This window comes from Hyla sarda, chromosome 1 (genome assembly GCF_029499605.1).
Source record: "Hyla sarda isolate aHylSar1 chromosome 1, aHylSar1.hap1, whole genome shotgun sequence".
NCBI lineage: Eukaryota > Metazoa > Chordata > Amphibia > Anura > Hylidae > Hyla > Hyla sarda.
The window spans coordinates 132630993-132652887 of NC_079189.1; the positions used below are offsets into that span (position 1 = coordinate 132630993).

Consider the following 21895-nt stretch of genomic DNA (forward strand, 5'->3'; position numbering starts at 1 on the left):
ATATAATCTTTTATTTGAGTGTCTACTGTTTCAAAGGGTACTGCAGCCAGAATTAACTTACCCCCTATCCACTGTCTAATTAATATTTTCAGAAGTCTCATTCTTGTTATCATCAACAGGATTACAATAAAAGATGACACCTCAAAACTCTAATAATAATGTACTAAAATTGTGATAAAAATAATTACAGTCAGAAAATTGAAGCACAGCATGGTTCATTATCTGACTCTAATCAGTTAAAAATCCAGGTGGCACACTGGGGGACATATTCAAAAACTTGCTAACATCAGCTAAATGGCAGAAAGAAGAAAAGATCATGTGACCTCAGGAAATCCCTAGATGTCTCCAAACAGCTCTCCCAGCCAATCAGGAGGCAGTATGAGGGTGATGTCAAAGCCACCACCAAAGCCTATGCACAAAGCTTCAGCTGCTGTTTTAGACATAGCATGTGTTAGGTGAAGTTGTCTGTGAGGGACACACAAATCGTAATAGGACCACACATGTATTATAATTGTAATAAAGCAGCAAAGAGTGTTCTGTCAGGAAAATTCTGTTTTAGTGGAAGATGTGTGCCAGTTTAAAAAATGTTTTTTGTTTTACGCTAGTTGAGCACTTAAACCACTTAAGGACCCAGGGCGTACCTGTACCCTTTCCCGAACAGCTGGAGAACACACGGAGGGTCACTACCTTCCTCCAGTCTGTCAGATCGCCAAATGACTGCTCCGTGCCTGAGATCCAGGCATGAGCAGTCAAGCGGCAGAATCATTGATCAAAGTTATCCTATGGGATAACAATGATCAATGAAAAAGATCAGTGTGTGCAGTGTTATAACCCTCTATGAGGGCTATAACATTGCAAAAAAAAAAAAAATGAAGTTAATAAAATAAGTTAATAAAGATCATTTAACCCCTTCCCTAATAAAAGTATGAATCACACACCCCTTTTCCCATAAAAAAATTAAACAGTGTAAATAAAAATAAACATATGTGGTATCACCAGGTGCAGAAATGTCCGAATTATTAAAAAGATATTGTTAATTAAACTACACAGTCAATGGCGTACGTACAAAAAAATTTCAAAGTTGAAAATAGCGTATTTTGGTCACTTTTTATATCATGAAAAAATTCATAAAAAGCAATAAAAAAGTCCAATCAATACAAAAATGATACTGCTAAAAACTTCAGATCATGGCGCCAAAATTGAGCCCTCATACCGCCCCGTACGCGGAAAAATAAAAAGTCATAGGGGTCAGAAGATGACAATTTTAAACATATAAATTTTCCTGCATGTAGTTATGATTTTTCCAGAAGTACAACAAAATCAAACCTATATAAGTAGGGTATCTTTAAATCATATGGACCTACAGATTAAAGAGAAGGTGTCATTTTTACTGAAAAATGTGTGTAGAAACGGAAGCCCAAAATAGTGTTTTTTCTTCAATTTTGTCGCACACTGATTTTGTTTTTTCAGTTTTGCCGCAAATTTTTGGACAAAATGACTGATGTCATTACACATTAGAATTGGTGGCGCAAAAAATAAGCCATCATATACATTTTTAGGTACATAATTGAAAGAGTTATGATTTTTCAGGTAAGTCTTTTTCTAATAAGCAAAAGTGCCAACCCGGAAAAAAAACTGGTCCTTAAGGGATTAAACATACAAAACTGTGATATAGATACAAATATAAGATCATATTGTACACTGAATGAGCATATTGTAAAATCAAAGCATAGTCATAAATTGGCCTGTGAAGAATGAAGCCAGAAATAAACATCTCAAACAAAGGTGAGAGGGTGTTGATCCAGGTTGTCCACTTTGTTAGTAGAACATCTCAATCAGTGGCAATATTAACAGAACAAGTTAAAGCAACCAAACAAAATTCAGCCACTACAGACATATGAGCATAAGCAATAATAGTCTAAGCAAGAAGTAGTCTTGGGAGAACTTGTTAGGAAATGAGAGCTGAAGATGGAATCTTACATGACATTGTAATCAGTGATGGTGATACCCAAAAAGAACAATAGGTCACTTATTTTAAATTCCTTCACAGTATCCTAAGATGCCAGAAAGCTTTGGAAGAGCGTACCATTGTGTATGGTAATTATAAAGAGGCACATTTTAAAACCAATCATAGTAATGGGTGAAGAACAGTTCCCTTATGGAAGATTTTGCCATGCATTCTTTGTTAAGAAAACCTCTTTCTAATGAAGAGTAAACAGTAGTTTTAAAGCATCAATCAGATGTGATATGTTGGGAAAGGTAGTGGGTAGCCACTCACACAATATTCAAGATTTTGCTAAGGTAAGTATAGGTAGCAGGTGTGTATATTGAGATGTATTGTTGAAATTATCAACAGTAAGATGAAAAAGTACTTCATAGTGACCTAAATCTCATTTGAAGGAGCAAACCCTCAAAAGAGCAGGAATCTGTTACCAACAATTACAAATCACTGTCTAGTGCTAGATAAAAATGAAAAAGAGTATTGCACTTAGGTCAAAATTCACATCTGTGGGAGTTTCCATGAGAAGTAGGTAGTGTAAATGTGTGAATGGCTGGAGTTAATAAGTTTAAGCTGCATCTCCCTCCTTTTTCATTCCTAACATGTTTCTGGAAATCAAGTAGACCCATTAAAATATGGTTCCATGCCCCTGAGTCCTGTAACAGCTTGGCCCATTTTTGACTCACACGTTAGGATGCTAGAGAAAGGAACTTTTGGCACAGTTTCCCATATAATGTTTAATAAACCAATCATCTACAGATGTAAGAAGTAGTCAGGCACTAGTTCCTTAGCGATATTGATTCGGAATTGCAATAAGATCCAATTTGGCAGTATTGTAAAAAGTGAAAATGAGGTATACTACATTTGATCTTTAGGTTAGACATGAAACACTAGCATTTGTCTAATTCATGAGATTGTCAATAGTATTGACTCCCTCCAGGCACCACAAATGAAATGATCAATTGGCAATAAATATTTTGAGCATGCATGGTATAAGACCAGATGGCTTTTAAGTATTTTCTAAATAGTGATAGTGTCCCGAAACAATACAGAAAAGTGTATGACTGCAGACAAAGTGGAATACGAGCAGTGGAGCAATGGTATAGTTGCCAAACTGTCTCCAGCTCTGTGTAAATGGATGTGTTTTGAAATCAGATCATAATATGGCAGGCAAGGCAAGTTACACTGTACCCTTGTTTGTGAGGGGAACATAATCCCTTGATATTCCAGGATAGTACTCACATAAACTATAATAGAACAGGTCAGAAAAATTTCCTGAGACATGTACAGAGACAAAGATCAACAAGATAAACCATAGAACAGAGACTCAATAACAAACACATGTGTCAATGAGGTTGGGAAACTCTATACTGGGATGACCTGCAACTACAGAAGGTTGGAATGAAAAGGGATAAAAATAAAACCACAACCCATCTCATACTACAAAGGGTAAAAGAAGGTTAGGAAAGGAAGGGGAGAGGGAGCATTGGATAGAGGAAGAGAAAAGAGGTGTGATAAGGTAGGGATCAGGAGATAAAATAGAGCCTTAATTACACCCATAATTACCTTGTGCGGAATCTAAGAACCCTGCAGTGCCAGCTTTTATCTAGTTGCTACATAGTTTGTAATGTGAGCATGGTTGCATTTTCTTGTATGAAAAACTCAGAATTTTACATTTCATGCGCCCAGTGTAGGCAAAACAAATAAAGACTCTAAATACAATTGGCAATGCGTTATATTTGCCAAAATCATTATCCTCACCATCCCTGGGGGACGTTTGTGCCCCCAGGGATGGTAAAATTATTAAGTTGTAAAGTTCGCCTGGGCTGCCCGGCAAGTAGTCGCCTTACACTTACCAGGTCCGTTCACTGTGGCCATGGCCCTGCCCCGACGGCTTGAACGACGGCTCACGTCACCGCTCTGCTCGGTCTGCTTACGGAGCAGAGCGGTGATGCGAGCCGTCATTCAACCCGTCGGGGCAGGGACAAGGCCGTAGCGAAAGGGGCTGGTAAGTGTAAGTCCCTGCCCAAGCGAATACTTGCTGGGTTGCCCGGTGGGACTTTATAACTTAATATCTTCACTATCCCTGGAGGCACAAACATCCCCCGGGAATGGTGAGGATAATGATCTTAGCATATATAATGCATTGCTAAGTGTTTTATATGCTAAAATATGCAGATTGGTTCCCTTTAACACACCAGGACATACATTTACATGCTATACATGAAGTGAGTGCAGGAGCTGTGCTCACTTCATGTGCGGCTGCTATAAACCTGGAAATGACCGGTAAAGGCAGACATCAGCAATCATGCTGATGTCCGCCATTTACCCCTCAGTTGTTGTGATCAATACTGATCACGGCATCTGTGGCATAAGCGTTGCTGTTAGCGACTGATAGGACCTCCTTCTGCAAAATTGTGGGGATTTGAACAGTCAAGATAGCTGCCAGTAGTTTTGCTCTGGTTTGCCTTCAAGCAGACCAGAGCAATAGATTGCCAAAATCACTGATTAGTGTTATGCCTATGCATAGTACTGAACAGTAATAGCAATGTAAGAATGGGGACATAAAAAAAAGTTTTAATAATGTAAATAAGCCCCTCCTCCAATAAAAATTAATAATCACCCCTTTTCCCATTTTACATAAAAAGTTGTGAAAAAAATTAAATAAACATATTTGGTATCGCCACACGCGGAAATGTCCCAACTTTTAAAATATAATGTTAATGATCCTGAATGGTGAATGGCTTTAACGTAAAAAAAAAAAAATCTAAAATTGCGGCTTTTTGGTCACATTATATCTGTGGAAAAGGTAAAAAGAAGTGTTCCAAAGGTTACAAATACCCAAAAGTAGTAATAATAAAATGTATAGATCACAGCACAAAAAATTAGCCCTCATACAGCCCCATATACGGAAAAATGAAAAAGGGGACAGAGTAAAAAAAAAAATAAATACAGTAATAGAAAAGCAAATAAACATGGGTATCATTTTAATTGTATTGACTCACAGAATAATGAAAACATATCACTTTTACCATAAAGTGCACAGCATGAAAACTAAACCTCCAAAAGTTGCAAAGTTGTAGCTTTTCTTTTCAATTCCCACACAAAATAATATCTTTGTGTTGTGACATAAATTTTAGGGTAAAATGAAAGGTTTCATTAAAAAGTACAATTGATCATGCAAAAAACAATCCCTCATATAGGTCTGTGGACCGAAAAATAAGTTAAGCCTCTTAGAAAGCAGAGGGGGAAAAAATGAAAATGCAAAAATGAAATTGGCTTAGTCCTTAAAGGAGATCGCTGGGGGTCAGAATGCTGGGACCCCCACAATCTCCTATACGGGGCCCCAGCATTGCTGCGCTGTGCACCGGCTAATGCGCGTGTCGTCGACTTCACTGAGGTCAACTAACATGCCTCCCATACAGCTCTATGGGAGAGGTGGGATGCACGTACGCTGCATCCCGGCCTCTCCCTTAGAGATACATTCAGGGAGAGTGTCAACCACAGCATCATGTTGCGGTCGGACCCCCCGCGATCGGACACTTATCACCTATCCTGTGGATAGGGGATACGTTTATTTCACTGCAGATTTCCTTTAAGGCCAAAATGGGTTGTGTTCTTAAGTGGTTAAAATGGTGCAAAACAACTACGTCATAAGAAATAGCTTCATATGATTGCTATTTTTAAACCTTTATGGACGCAGGGTTTTTCCGTTTTCGCACTTTAGTTTTTTCCTCATCACCTTCTTAAAATCATATCACTTTCAATTTTGTTAATAGAAAAGGATAATACAGCGCTTTACAATAGGTAAGTATGGTGTAAATTGTGATGCCCAAGCTGCGATACTGGTAATGTGATTCCCGAATTTCACATAAAAAATATAAGTTTATTTAAAGAAATAGACAGTAAGCGCTAATTGGGACTTATATATATATGTGTGTCTCATACCTTGATTGACATATGTGTATGACTTGATTGACCTGCAGTTTGGATTGCTCTCAGATAAGCATTATGGGATATGCTTTGTAGAACTGAAAAAAATATGTAAAACATATAAATGAATTATTTAGACTTATCACTGAGATGATGTATTAATTAACTGACTCTTATTTAATACCTATGGAAATCTTTAGTTGGTAGATTACTGTCCGATTGGTCGGGCGTGTTCCATAACCACAACTAGAATATTTTATTTTATAGACCTGTTTAAAGATGGGAGCATTTGTGCTGTTTAAATGCCTTACGATGATACCAGCTTTGATGAAATTGTATTAATGATATGGTACCTTAGCCGAAGAGTCTTGACGTTATAAGCTGATTTTCGGTAAAATCTAGTGGTCCAGTGTGAGGATGTCCTTCTGCGGGGTGTAACTTTCAATTTTGCGCCACTAATTGTACTTTTTAATGACATCAATCATTTCACCACAAAATGTATGGCGAAACCAGAAAAAATATATTTGGGTGCAAAAAATGCAATTTTGTAACTTTTGGCTTCTGATTCTATGCAGTGGACTTTTTGGTAAAAATTTGCAGCATATCTTTATTCTGTAGGTCCAATGGTTACAAGGATACCTAATTTATATAGGTTTTCTTTTATTTTACTACTTAAAAAAATAATAATAAATGCAGCAAAATTTGTATGTGTAAAATTGTCATCTTCTGACCCCTATAACTTTTATATTTTTCCATATAAAGGGATGTATGAGGGCTCATTTTTTTTTTTTTTTGTGCCATGATCTGAAGTTTTTATCAGTACTATTTTTGTTTTGATGGGACTTTTTGATCACTTTTTATACATGTTTTAGGGTATACAAAGTGACCAAAAATACACAATTGGACTTTGGAATTGGAATTATATTCTATAAGTTAGACATTTACGCATGGGGTGATACCACATATGTTTATTTTTATTACATTAACATATCATTTAAAAGGAATTTGTCAAACTTTTAACAGGAAGGGGTTAATGGGTGTTTTTTTTTTAAAACTATTTATTCAACTTTTTTTTTACACTCGTAGTCCACTTAGGGGACTTTTAGGAGGAATCAGTAGATTCCTCATACAGATCAATGTGGTTCCATAGAACCACATTCATCTGTGTGCTCTGTGCTTGATTGATAAAGCCTGGTTCAGCCCGGCTCCATCAATCACAGAGCTGGGACAGGGACAGAAGGGACAGCTACCTCCACAGTGGATGCCCCCCCCCCACGCTATCGTGCTGCGGGGGGCATCTTCTCACTGGACCACCAAGAACTGTTTAAAGGTCACTTTCGACGCCACAGTCAGCTTTGACAGCAGCGCTCTAAAGTATTTATAGCCGGCATGTCGGCTATTAACGGCAGCCCGCAGCTACAAGAATCAGCTGGGGGCCAGGCAGTATGGCGCTCAAGGCTCGAGTCCCGGCTCATCCTTAGAAGGCAACCAGTTAAAGCTTAACTTTGATGACAGTCCTTCAGCCGGATATCTGTTTAAATATCTCAGCAACTTCATAGCCGGGACGTTCTCAAGAGAAAAGCAATCAGGATATTGATTTGCAGGATTATTATTGGAGATATAAAAGACAGCTTTTTGGCATGGTTCTTCCAGGGTATGCAAACTTTTGAGCACAACTGTATAGACAGTCATACTTATGTCACTGAAAGCTACTTGTATTGTTGTTGTGTTAGTGACAAAGGTCCACGAAATGAGTGAATGTTTTTTTTCTGTCAAGGTGATAGAGAAATATATTGGTATATAAATGAATATATATTGGATGCAGTTAATAGAAACTGCTTGTTTTGTACTAATAGGTGATTTTGCCTTTCTTTTTTTTCCAGGATGAAGTTTGTCCTAAGTTAGAAGGACATGAAACTCAAAGATGTATTTGGGCCTCTGCTGTTATAGTGAAGGATAAATTCATATATGCAGCCCAGCCTATGCTAAATAGAATTATCCTTGTTGATATCCAGGCTCAGAAAGTTGTACAGGTAAAAAATATATTTATTTATGTTGATTATGCTAATACCACAAAAAGCATAAGCAAGTACTTACTAGCGTGTAACTAAAATGGTAAATAAAGTTTAAACAGTGCCTTTGTCTATAAAATATAATAAGAAAAATATGTTATTTTGGAAAATAATTATTAATATTTTATCTCCCTATTTATAGTTTACACTGTTAGAATTTAGAAATTATGTTAACTGCATAAACTATAAAGGAAATGACCTTTTATATGTTGTCAAGACGGTTAGAAATTATTGAAATTTTTTGAAGATGTACAGTAATTGTTTTAGATAATGCCAGGATCTGCATAAGGTTAAAAATAATAATAATAATATAATTATATATATATATATATATATAATGCTTTGTGCTTCACTTATAAACAATAGTAAGCTTCTTATCATAGTTTCTAGCTTTTATAATTCTAAAAGGGAATCACAGAAACACCAACCAGCAGTGTGTGGTTGTCCTTTATCTGCTTGCCCTTTAAGGCTGGGTTCACATCAGTTGTCCGGCATAGTTTCCCTCCGGCGTGCACTGGAGGGAAACTGATGCTAGAACTGATCCCATTCATTTGAATGGGACAGTTCACAATCATCAAGCGTCCCAATTTTGATGCCAGATGGTTGGACACGCTGGAGGGCATCGGAGAGGGGAATGCAGTTTGATGCGTTCCCCTGTCTATTGTCAGGGGATGACAACTGATGCACATTCACCCTCATTTACTATTGCAAACCCGATATGTTTTCTCGGGTTGTGCGCCAGATCATGCGCCAGAATTTTCACCAGTATTGAAAAAAACCCGACCAACTCTCTATTTTACTATGGAAACCCGAAAAAGGGGCGTGTCCATTGGGAAAGGTAACAAAAAAGGGGGCGTGTTCCTGACATTTTCACAAAAACCCAACATATTTACTAGAGATGAGCGAATCGCAGCTGACGAATCAGAATTTGTAACAAATTTCATGAAAAATTTGATTCACAACGAATGCGAATATCGCCACGATTCTATTGTGTGAATCGTTTCATTAAACTCCATTTAGTGTGGTCCAGGCTCCAGGGCATCTAAAATGGCGGATTCACATGTGAGGACATAAGGCAAGGAACTCTGGGAAGGCGGGAATGAGGGTTGGCGGGATGACCCTGAGTCACATGCAGGATGCAGCCTATCAGCAGCCAGTCACCCCTGTGATGTCACAGCCCTATATAATCGGCAGCCATATTTCGGCTTGTCACTTCATCCTTTCACTGCTGAGAGATGGGACAACATTTTTACACCAATCGTATAGATGAGTAGTTCGGCACTGCTAATTTCTGAACCTGAAAGCGGGTGGACACTAAGTCGCTGTAGCGGAGTGGGGATACGGTGGTGCTCGGACTCATGTAGAATATACCATCAGTGCATGAGAAGACAAAGAAAAGTCGGCACTCACCGGGTTTCCAATTCAGCAGATTTTATTGCACGTTGCTCACAGCCGTAGTACAATTCTCGGGGAGACGACGGATGGTACAAGGGGGGTACCACAGAGAGCCTCTCTGTGGTACCCCCTTTGTACCATCCGTCGTCTCCCCAAGAATTGTACTATGGCTGTGAGCAACGTGCAATAAAATCTGCTGAATTGGAAACCCGGTGAGTGCCGACTTTTCTTTGTTTTCTCATGCACTGATTTTTACACCAATGTTTCACCTCATAGTCACATCAGCGTTCTGGTGGACAAAGAGCAGTGCATTTTTCAAACAAAATAATTTTTACTGCAGTGATTAGCCTCCCAGTCACTTTCTTCAGCATTGTATTACAGAGAGGGGCAGAGAGCTGTGTTTTGCCTCATACATTTCAACAAGCTGCCTCAACTTCATAAACCTTAGCAGAGGATGCAGGAATAATTTTTCAGCGCAATTCTGTGTCTTTGTTCCCCAACACATTATCTGCTGGTTATACTAGTCTGTAGATGGTATAATACCCAGCAGTCCATTCCTAATAGTCTTTGACAGAGTGTAATTTTGAGTTTAGTACACAGTAGCTTTTGTGTGCTCCAGCACTGTTGTGTACTGCTGGTGTGCAAAAATATGTTTTTTTTTAAGCGTACTGTAGCGCATTTTTCTGCCCTCATAAGTGCATACCACATACCTACATCTTAGTAGTGTACTATTTTGTAACTGTTAATCTGTCAAGGGCCTAGATTCTGTGAAACTCCAGGAAAAAGTAATCACCGGCTGGTGTTGTACTCAGATACATGCTTAATTTTTCTGCCATCATAAGTGCATACCACATACGTACATCTATGTAGTGTACTATTTTGTGTACTATTGTACCTCCAGCCTGTTCCATTCAGACACTATATGGTCTCCTTATGCTGCCGCCAACTCCAGCCTGTGCCATTCAGCCACTATATGGTCTCCTCATGCTACCACAAAATCCAGGCTGTGCCATTCAGCCACTATATGTTCTACTCATGCTGCCACCAACTCCAGGCTGTGCCATTCAGCCACTATATGGTCTTCTCATATTTCAGCCACCTCCAGGCTGTGCCATTCAGCCACTATATGGTCTCCTCATGCTGCCACAAACTCCAGGCAGTCATTCAGCCATTATATGGTCTCCTCATACTGATGCAACCTTCAGTCTCTGTCATTGTGCCGCCATGTGACATGTGACTCCTTGTTAGATTTGGTCCTTTGTAACCACACGCCCGGGACATTAAAACTTGAGAGTGTAATCTTAAATTGCAATTTCAAAATCTTTCATTTCAATTTTAAAATCCATCTTTTGATCTTAGGGATTGTGAAGCCCTATTGTCTATTCATGCTGCCACCAGCTCCAGGCTGTGCCATTCAGCCACTATATGGTTTACTAATGCTGCTGGGCCTGGGATATTACCTAAAAATATTTTATGATAGCACTAGCTACCGTAAATCTTCAATTTCAATTTAAAAATGTATCTTTTAATCTTAGGGATTGTGAAGCCCTATCTTCTACTCCTGCTGTCGCCAGCTCCAGGCTGTGCCATTCGGCCACTATATGGTCTCCTCATGCTTCACCACCTCTAGGCTGTGCCATTCAACCACTATATGGTCTCCTCATGCTTCAGCCAACTCCATGCTGTGCCATTCAGCCACTATATGGTCTCCTCATGCTTCAGGCAACTCCAGGCTGTGCCAATCAGACACTATATGGTTTCCTCATACTGCCACAAACTCCAGGCTGTGTCATTGTGCCACCATATGGTCTCCTTATGCTGTTGGCACCATAAATTAAATAATTTTAATATATCTAAAATCTTCAATTTTAAATTTCAAAATATCATTAATCTTCTCTATTGTGAGGCCCTATGGTCTTGTTAGGCTGATGCCACCTCCAGACTCGTTCTGCCACTATATGGTCTCCTCGTGCTGCTGCCATTTCCAGGCTGTCTTATTCTGCCAGATTATTGTCTTCTCATGCTGCTGCCACCTCTAGGCTCTGTCATTGTGCTGCCATGGGACTCCTTGTTAGATTGTGTTTCGTGGTCATACAGTATTAGTTCAAAGCAAACAATGGGACATGAAACTTGGGAATCTAATATAAATCTTAAATAAAATAAAAATTGATGTAATCTTTTCAAGGCTGAGGCCCTATGGTCATCTACGTCATATTACCTGTGAAATTTTCACAAGAATCCAATGAAACAATGAACCATATCTGATTAAATGAAACATTCGCATTTTCATAGTTAGGGGGACGCTGAGAGGTAGGGGCTGGAACAGGTGGTATCTCGCCTGGTGGTGGACCGCCAGCTCAATGCACACCTGAATGGGTACTCAAAAAATTTTAATAAATTCAAATTAACTTAAAATAAATAAAAATTACATAAAAATTTCTTTATTCTCTTCAATTTTGACACCATATGGTCTCCCTGCTGCCACATCGACGCTCTGCAGCAGTGATTCTAATAGCAATGCCTGTAATCTGCATGTCATACTGAATAACAACATTATTTCACTAACATAGCACACTCCCTATACATGTTAGGACAAGGCAAAGTGCTCTACACCTCTATTGAGGCTCTCTGTAGGCCAGAAATAGCCGTTTTTAATAGCGATTCGGCTGAATCGTATTTTTAAAAAGTTTGCTCATCTCTAATATTTACTAAGATTTTCACAGAAAATGTGGTGGATTTAGCTGAGGAAAACCCCACAGATCAGAGCATGTGTTAAAAAGAAAAAAAAAAGCAAACTGCAGTGGAAAATGTAGGGAAACCTTTGTAAATACCCAAAAAGAATCCTACACTCCGCTCTTAGTAAATCAGGGCCTTTGTCATCAGTTGCGGCATCACTTGTGTCGAGATATAGGCTGAGTTTACCTATGCTGGATGCCGGACATATGTGAATCCAGCCTTAGCTACCTGTTTATCCAGAGGAGACAGATTAATGGATAATGGCTCAAAATGTTCCACAAAAGCAATGCAAGGACAGATCGGCACTATCACTTTGGTGAGGGTCCAACTTCCAGCACCCCTGACAATCAGCAGAGTAAAAGAGCTACTGCATTCATAGAAGAGCTGCAGTCTCCTCACTTTCTATCAGACAGACTTCCACACAGTCTTGAGTGGCTGTACCTGGTATTGTAGCTCATCTCATTAAAGGAGAATGATCGCAAAAATGTACTTATCCCCTATCCACAGGATAGGGGATAAGTAGTTGATCATGGAGTATCCGACCGCTGGGGCCCCACTGCGATTTCCAGGATGGGACCCAGCGCTCAGTAAGGAGCATGTGCTGCAGATGGCACACAATCTATTCATTTCTGTGGGAGCATCAAAAAGATTTGATTACAGCACCCAGGCATCTCCAGCGCTCCCATAGAAATAAATAGAGCATTCTTGCTCCTTAGTGAGGTCGCGAGGGGTCCTGTCTTGGAAATCGCTGGGGTCCCAGTGGTCAGGCCCCCGCGATTAGCTACTTATTCCCTATCCTGTGGATAGGGGATAAGTTTACTTTTGCAAGAGTTCTCCTTAGAGGTGAAGAGGAACTAAGGAAGCCTCAGTGCTCATACAATGTTTGTGGCCTTTTCAATCAGCTTATCATTGGAGAGTGCCAGAAATTAGACACACACACAGGGGAAGATTTATCAATATGTGTCTGTGTGCAGCCACTTCACAGCCTTTATTTTTGCTGAGTTTTTGGCTTATATGCACCACATTTATAAAAGTGGCACACAGACTTTGATAAATTTTGCACAAATGCAAAATCACCTCAGAACTTGCTGTTGGATGCCACTTTTCTATGACAAGGCAGAGGTGGTATGAATTGGCTTTTTTTAAACATTTGCACATTATTTTTGCATCTTTTTAACCCCTTAAGGACGCAGGGTTTTTCAGTTTTTCCATCTTCGTTTTTTCCTCCTTACCTTTTAAAAATCATAACCCTTTCAATTTCCCACCTAAAAATCCATATTATGGCTTTTTTGCGTCACCAATACTAATTTGCAGTGACATTTTGGGGGCTTCCATTTCTACGCAGTGCATATTTGGGTAAAAATGACACCTTATCATTATTCTGTAGGTCCATACGGTTAAAATTGTACCCTGCTTATATAGGTTTTATTTTGCCATACTTCTGGAAAAAATCATAACTATATGCAGGAAAATTTATATGTTTAAAAATGACCTCTTCTGACCCCTATAATTTTTTTATTTTTCCACATACAGGGCGGTATGAGGGCTCATTCTTGCGCCATGATCTGAAGTTTTTATCAGTACCATTTTTGTTTTGATCTGACTTTTTGATCACTTTTTATAAATTTTTTAATGGTATAAAAAGTGACCAAAAATACGCTTTTTTGGACTTTGGAATTTTTTTATGTGTACGCCATTGACCGTGCGGTTTAATTAATGATAGTTCGGACATTTACGCATGTGGCAATACCACATATGTTTATTTTTATTTTTTTACACTTTTATTTTTTTTTATGGGAAAAGGGGGTGATTCAAACTTTTATTAGGGAAGGGGTTAAATTATCTTTATTAACACTTTTTTTAACTTTTTTTTGCAATGTTATAGCTCCCATAGGGACCTATAACACTGCACACACTGATCTTTCACACAGATCGCTGCCGTGTATTAACACGCCTGTGATCAGTGTTATCGGCACTTGACTGCTCCTGCCTGGATCTCAGGCACGGAGCAGTCATTCGCCGATCGGACACTGAGGAGGCAGGTAAGGGCCCTCCCGGTGTCCTGTAAGCTGTTCGAGACACCGTAATTTCACCACGGTGGTCCCAAACAGCCCGACTGAGCAGCCGGGATACTTTCCCTTCAGACGCGGCGGTCAGCTTTGATCGCCGCGTCTGAAGGGTTAATACCGTGATCAGTGATGTCCTGTATTAGCTGCGGGTCCCGGCCATTGATAGCCGCCGGGACCAACCCGATATGACGCGGGAGCCGGCGGAGGACATCCTTCGTCGTCAAGGGGTTAAAAAAGATGGAGTTAATAAATCTCATCCACTGCATAGTCAGGAATGAAGCACTGCATTCTACATTCACTTTTGTCAAAGCTGTCTAATTTAAAATTGCACAAAACTAACTGCACAAAATATCCACCAATAGAATGTCAGGAAGGTAATGATAAATCTCCCCCACTGTTCTGATATTTATGGCCTACCCTAAAAAATCCTGTTAAACCCCAATGAAGCTGAAAGACTACACTTCACTCATTGGTGGCTTTGTTTTAAACCCATTGGTGGCTTTGTTTCAAAACCCACTGTGCTTGTGTACAGGGGCTAAACTTAAAAAATTTGTATCCCTACCCAAATATACCCGAAACATCTATCTATCTACCTATCTGTTTTCATGCATTCCTCTGCAAAGTGTATGCTATAGGTTATGCAACATTTAAAAAATTAAATCTTTGTAAGTTTTTTTAGAAAAGTAAGAAGTACTGAAACCCTAGAACATTTTCTGCCCTTTTGCGGCACATTCAGACTTTATTGTAACTCAATTTTAATAGTTTATGAAGAAGTTCTCTTAATATTTTCCTAGGTATACTCTTTGAATACTTAAATTGAAGCCATTTGACCTGAAAGGTTAGCTTTGTTTTGCTTACAGCAGAAACAGGGGTCAACCAATTACAGATATTTCATTGTGGATGTCAAAAGTCTTTTCCCATCAACAGGGTCTTTGGACTATGTTTCAGCAATACTGAAAGTGATTTTAAGCCTGAAGTTATAAGACAGTAGAAATAAATTAACTTATATCAGATGCATCTGTGCTGTGCAGTGCTTTGGAAATTGCATAGTCTTGATAATGCCTGTGTTTTATTGCAAGCTGTAACAAGTTTTGAATGTAAAGATCTATCATGTTTTTTGTGGCAGGACTCAGTATAATGCATTACGTGAACATAGCATCTATATTAAATATCGTATCTATTCAGTTGCTATTGTTTTCAATTTAATACAGCGATTAGGCTCATAAATTGAGTCTGTTGATGCTTACATTGGGCTATTTTATAGTTAGTTTTTCTGTAATATTCCACAAATGAAAATAGCCTTTATAAACTGCAGAAGTCATTTCTATATTTCCATTTTATGCCATTGGACTAAAGTATGTAATTGAACTGCACTTGACAACATGTTTGCTAAAACTTTGGAAACATTTCAATTTTATGAAATTTATGGACCTATAAATACTCCTTACTTTGTTGACTAAAGTTTAGCAATGGCTATAAATGTTTTGAGATTTATTATGGCTAGTGCATAATACCATTGGAATAGAATGTACTTGAAGCAGAAATTGAGAGACACAACCATTAAACTTAAGTGAGACAATACTAAGATACTAAGATTCCAAAGCCTCATGCTCTCAGTCGCATGCATCTCTCTCACAATATGGTATGAAATGTGGAAATGTATATGATGCACTACATAGTGGACCACATAGTGTGTTGGGTGCCAGAATAGAATAAGTTCAAAAATAAAGCAATATTCATGTTACGCCTAGCGCTCCGGGTCCCCGCTCCTCCCCGGAGCGCTCACGGCGTCTTTCTCCCTGCAGCTTCCCGGTCAGTCCCGCTGACCGGGAGCGCTGCTCTGCCATGGCCGTTGGGGATGCGATTCGCACAGCGGGACGCGCCCGCTCGCGTACCCGTTCCCGTCTCCTGCGGTCATGTGCTGGCGCGCGCGGCTCCGCTCTCTAGGGCGCGCGCTCGCCAGCTCCCTGAGACTTAAAGGGCCAGTGCACCAATGATTGGTGCCTGGCCCAATTAGCTTAATTGGTTCCCACCTGTTCCCTGGCTATATCTAGTCTCCTCCCTTGCACTCCCTCGCCGGATCTTGTTGCCCTTGTGCCTAGTGAAAGCGTTTTGTGTGTTTATTCCCTGTGTACCAGAACTACTGCTATCTCCCCTGACTACGAACCTTGCCGCCTGCCCCCGACCTTCTGCTACGTCCGACTTTGCTTCTGCCTACTCCCTTGTACCTCGCCTTTCTTCAGCAGCCAGAGAGGTGAGCCGTTGCTAGTGGATACGACCTGGTCACTACCGCCGCAGCAATACCATCCCGCTTTGCGGCGGGCTCTGGTGAAAACCAGTAGTGTCTTAGAACCGGTCCACTAGCACGGCCCTCGCTATCCCTCTCTGGCACAGAGGATCCACCTCCTGCCAGCCGGCATCGTGACAGTAGATCCGGCCATGTATCCCGCTGAAGTTCCTCTGCCAGTTGTCGCTGACCTCCCTACGCTGGTCGCCCAGCAAGCTCGTCAGATCGCCCAGCAGTCGCAACAGATAGCGCAACAAGATCACCAGCTGTCGTACTTGACCACCATGACACAGCAACTCCAGTCACAACTACAGCAAGTACAGTCGCAGCTACAGCAGCAACAACCATCTCCTCCGCCAGCTCCAGCACCCCTTCCGCGGCGAGTGGCCGCTCCTAGCCTCCGCCTGTCCTTGCCGGACAAATTTAATGGGGACTCTAAATTTTGCCGTGGCTTTCTTTCGCAATGTTCCTTGCACTTGGAGATGATGTCGGATCAGTTTCCTACTGAAAGGTCTAAGGTGGCTTTCGTAGTCAGCCTTCTGTCTGGAAAAGCCCTGTCATGGGCCACACCGCTCTGGGACCGCGATGACCCCGTCACGGCCTCTGTACACTCCTTCTTCTCGGAAATTCGAAGTGTCTTTGAGGAACCTGCCCGAGCCTCTTCTGCTGAGACTGCCCTGCTGAACCTGGTCCAGGGTAATTCCTCCGTTGGCGAGTACGCCATACAATTCCGTACTCTTGCTTCTGAACTATCCTGGAATAATGAGGCTCTCTGCGCGACCTTTAAAAAAGGCCTATCCAGCAACATTAAAGATGTTCTGGCCGCACGAGAGACTCCTGCTAACCTGCATGAACTCATTCATCTAGCCACTCGCATTGACATGCGTTTTTCTGAGAGGCATCAAGAGCTCCGCCAGGAAAAAGACTTAGATCTCTGGGCACCTCTCCCACTGTCTCCACTGCAATCTGCGCCTAGGCCTCCCGCCGAGGAGGCCATGCAAGTGGATCGGTCTCGCCTGACCCTGGAAGAGAGGAATCGCCGTAAGGAAGAGAATCTTTGTCTATACTGTGCCAGTACTGAACATTTTTTGGTGGATTGCCCAATCCGTCCTCCACGTCTGGGAAACGCACGCTCGCACCCAGCTCTCGTGGGTGTGGCGTCTCTTGATGCCAAGTCGGCTTCTCCACGTCTCACGGTACCTGTTCGGATTTCCACTTCAGCCAGCTCTCCCCTCTCAGCCGTGGCCTGCCTGGACTCTGGAGCTTCTGGGAATTTTATTCGGGAATCCTTAGTGAATAAATTCCGCATTCCGGTGACCCGTCTTGTCAAGCCACTCCACGTTTCCGCGGTCAACGGAGCCAGGTTGGATTGTACCATACGCTTCCGCACGGAGCCCCTTCTAATGAGCATCGGATCTCATCACGAGAGGATTGAACTTTTGGTCCTCCCCAATTGCACCTCGGAGATTCTCCTTGGACTTCCCTGGCTTCAACTTCATTCCCCAACCCTGGATTGGTCCACTGGGGAGATCAAGAGTTGGGGGCCCTCTTGTTCCAAGGACTGTCTAAGACCGGTTCCCAGTAATCCTTGCCGTGACTCTGTGGTTCCCTCAGTATCCGGTCCCCCTAAGGTCATTAAGGACTCTGCCTGCCACAGGAAATGCCCCTCCCCCCCTCCCAGTTCCATCAGGCAAGCTTCTGTGTCCCCTCATGGCCCTCGTCCTGGTGTCACACTGCCCCGTGCCAGGTCTCGCCCTCTGCCCTCTCTCCCCATTCCCACTCCTGCGGTTCTGCCTGCCGTTGAGGAATCCCTCCATCCTTTCCCGGTGTCCTCATCCCAGGGGAGGCAGTTACCCGATAAAGAGAAGGGGAGACCTAAGGGGGGGGGTACTGTTACGCCTAGCGCTCCGGGTCCCCGCTCCTCCCCGGAGCGCTCACGGCGTCTTTCTCCCTGCAGCTTCCCGGTCAGTCCCGCTGACCGGGAGCGCTGCTCTGCCATGGCCGTTGGGGATGCGATTCGCACAGCGGGACGCGCCCGCTCGCGAATCGCATCCCAGGTCACTTACCCGTTCCCGTCTCCTGCGGTCATGTGCTGGCGCGCGCGGCTCCGCTCTCTAGGGCGCGCGCGCGCCAGCTCCCTGAGACTTAAAGGGCCAGTGCACCAATGATTGGTGCCTGGCCCAATTAGCTTAATTGGTTCCCACCTGTTCCCTGGCTATATCTAGTCTCCTCCCTTGCACTCCCTCGCCGGATCTTGTTGCCCTTGTGCCTAGTGAAAGCGTTCTGTGTGTTTATTCCCTGTGTACCAGAACTACTGCTATCTCCCCTGACTACGAACCTTGCCGCCTGCCCCCGACCTTCTGCTACGTCCGACTTTGCTTCTGCCTACTCCCTTGTACCTCGCCTTTCTTCAGCAGCCAGAGAGGTGAGCCGTTGCTAGTGGATACGACCTGGTCACTACCGCCGCAGCAAGACCATCCCGCTTTGCGGCGGGCTCTGGTGAAAACCAGTAGTGTCTTAGAACCGGTCCACTAGCACGGCCCTCGCTATCCCTCTCTGGCACAGAGGATCCACCTCCTGCCAGCCGGCATCGTGACAATTCACAAGCTTGGGCAGATTTTTAAGGGTTTTGATAAAAAAAAAAAAAAAAAAAAAAGAATAAATGAATGAATGATTGTACAAATAATATAAAATGTGCACTAGTTATATATACAGTGAGCTATGTTTTTATGCAACAATGTGCACAATTCCTGTATGACAGTATATGGAGTCTCTATGGGTTCATGCTAAGCTAAATGATACTAAGGGAAGTACGTGGGAAGTGTATTTAGGCTCATAGTATGAGTGCCATATAACAGATCCAAAGAATGTAAAGGTACATAAGCTAAAACCACTCAGACTGTCTGGTCCATAACAACCAATTACAGCTCAGTATTTATTTTACCAGACCTGATTTGTTACTATGCACAAAACAAACCGTTGTGCTTTTAGGCAGATTGATAAATCTGTCATCTAATATTTTAACTGGTTGCCGTATAAGGACGAGCCGGCTCATCCTGAGACGACAACCGTTGTATGACGCGGGCTCCCAACTGAAGCCTGTGCAATACCGGCCGGCCCCCAGCTGATTCCTGTAGCTGGGGGCTAGCGTTAATAGGCGGCATGCTATAGGGACATTTAAACTAAAAGGACATTTAAACCATCCCTGGTGGACCAGTGGGGTGTATTGCCCCCCCCCCCCCCCCACAGCCTGATTGGGGGGGTGATCGACTGCTGAGGTGTTCGGAGGGAACACAGATCAATGTGGTTTTATAAAACCACATTGATCTATATGCAGAATCTAATGATTCCTGCTAAAAGTCCCCTAAGTGGACTAAAAGTGTAAAAATAAAAAAAGTTGAATAAAAAGTAAAAAAAAAACACCCATTAGCCCCTTTCTTATTAAAAGTTTAAATCACCCCCCTTTTCCCAAATTCCATAAAAAAAATATGTACCCATAATAAAATAAAAATAAACATATGTGGTATTACTGCGTGCATAAATGTACAAACTATAAAAATATATTGTTAATTAAACCGCTTGGTCAATGGCGTACGTGCAAAAAAAATTCAAAAGTCCAAAATAGCGTATTTGTGGTCACTTTTTATATCATGAAAAAATTTATAAAAAGCAATAAAAAAGTCAGATCAATACAAAAATCATACAGCTAAAAACTTCAGATCACACAGAAAAATTAGCCCTCATACCGCCCTGTGCGCGGAAAATAAAAAAGTTATAGGGGTCAGAATATGACAATTTTAAACATATTAATTTTCGTGCATGTAGTTATGATTTTTTCCAGAAGTAAGACAAAATCAAACCTATATAAGTAGGATATCATTTTAGTTGTATGGACCTACATAATAACGAGAAGGTGTCATTTTTACCTAAAAAGGTACTGCGTAGAAACGGAAGCCCCCAAAATTTACAAAATTGAGGTTTTTTTTATTTCGCCATAGATTTTTGGGTAAAAAGACTGATGTCATTACAAAGCAGAATTGGTGGCGCAAAAAATAAGCCAGCATATAGATTTTTTGGGTGCAAAATTGAAAGGGTTATGAAAATGCAGTTCGATCTGCAGCTAAACAAATTGGAAAATATTCAGTATAACAAGTATGTTATTCATCTACACCTCATTCATTCTGGGCTTAGGAGTTCAGTGGGCGATCCTAATAAGAGATTTCCTGTATGAGTGTGAATACAAAGATGATGTTTAATCACTGATTAAGACCACTAGCCTACTCCTAAGCCCAGAACGAACAGAATAATAAGTTAATAAATTGCTAGTTAGAAAAGATATTATACATTTTCTAATGTCCCCTCTGTATCATACCTTTCGCCTTAATCACATTGTGTGAGCTCCTTTGCTGAAGAAAGGGAGCATCCCAAAGCAGTTGCAACGTCACTGAAGCCTGCGAGAGCTGTGCCTCACCATGTTGTGACAGGCCAGGAGGAGACTAAGCTAACTGTTTGACTTGCGTAGGGAGCAGAACAGAGCCACCTAGTGACATATCAAGGTTGAGAATTTTAACAGTAAGTAAATAGCAAAGTGTCCAGGGGTGGACTGACTGACCGGTCAATTCGGCCGTGGTCCAAAGGCCCAGCCTGGTAAAGGGCTCGCTGCAGCTGCTGAGGATTCAGGACACTTTTCCCGGATCCCCAGTCAGACAAGCGCTACTTTCAGGTGATGTCTTTCTCTATATATATAACCCTGCGCTGCTCCTGGCCTGTGTATCATTATCAGAGACAGAGAGCAGCGCAGGGATGAAGAGGACCTGATTGATGGCTCCGCCCCAGCACAGAAGGAGGACGGGGCCGAGAGCTGACAGGCCTCCCGGGAACACAGAGCGTCTGCTTCATGTGAGGTGAGTGATGTTCCCATGTGCTGCCTCTCTACCCCCAGAATATAACCTTGGGCTGGGTGTAAGGTAGCATCCCAGTGGGGTCACTTTCCCTCCTCCAGTGTCCACAGGTCACTAATAGGTCACATTACCAGTTTTATTTTTGAAAAATTGCACGGTTTTGCCGTGATTTTTCTAATTTGCGGTAAAACTGCGCCATTTTTGCTGTGATTTTTCAAAAAAATTGTTCTGGTAATGTGACCTGTTGGTGACCTGTGGACACTGGAGGAGGGGAAGTGGGGTACTGGGGCGACAACATGTGAACACACTGCTTGTTTATTTATCATTAAACCCTTAAGGGTACATTCACATGTACAGGATCTGTTGCATATTTTTGCTGCATATTTAGTGCAGCTGACTTTGCAACCCATTAGCTTCAATAGGTAGCAAAATCAGCTGCAGAAAATATACAGCAGATCCTGTACGTGTGAACATACCCTAAGTGCTTTTTACATGGACGGATC

The 21895-nt window shown here is 41.8% G+C and overlaps 1 protein-coding gene across 2 annotated transcripts in view; it reads left to right on the top strand.

Moving 5' to 3' along the window:
* Positions 1-21895, top strand: part of FSTL5 (follistatin like 5) — an 872209-nt gene that overhangs the window by 795243 nt on the left and 55071 nt on the right. For both annotated transcript variants that reach the window (XM_056561517.1, XM_056561526.1), the window contains exon 12: positions 7816-7965. In XM_056561517.1, the coding sequence (XP_056417492.1) occupies positions 7816-7965 (150 nt within the window). The remainder of the gene's footprint in view (positions 1-7815; positions 7966-21895) is intronic.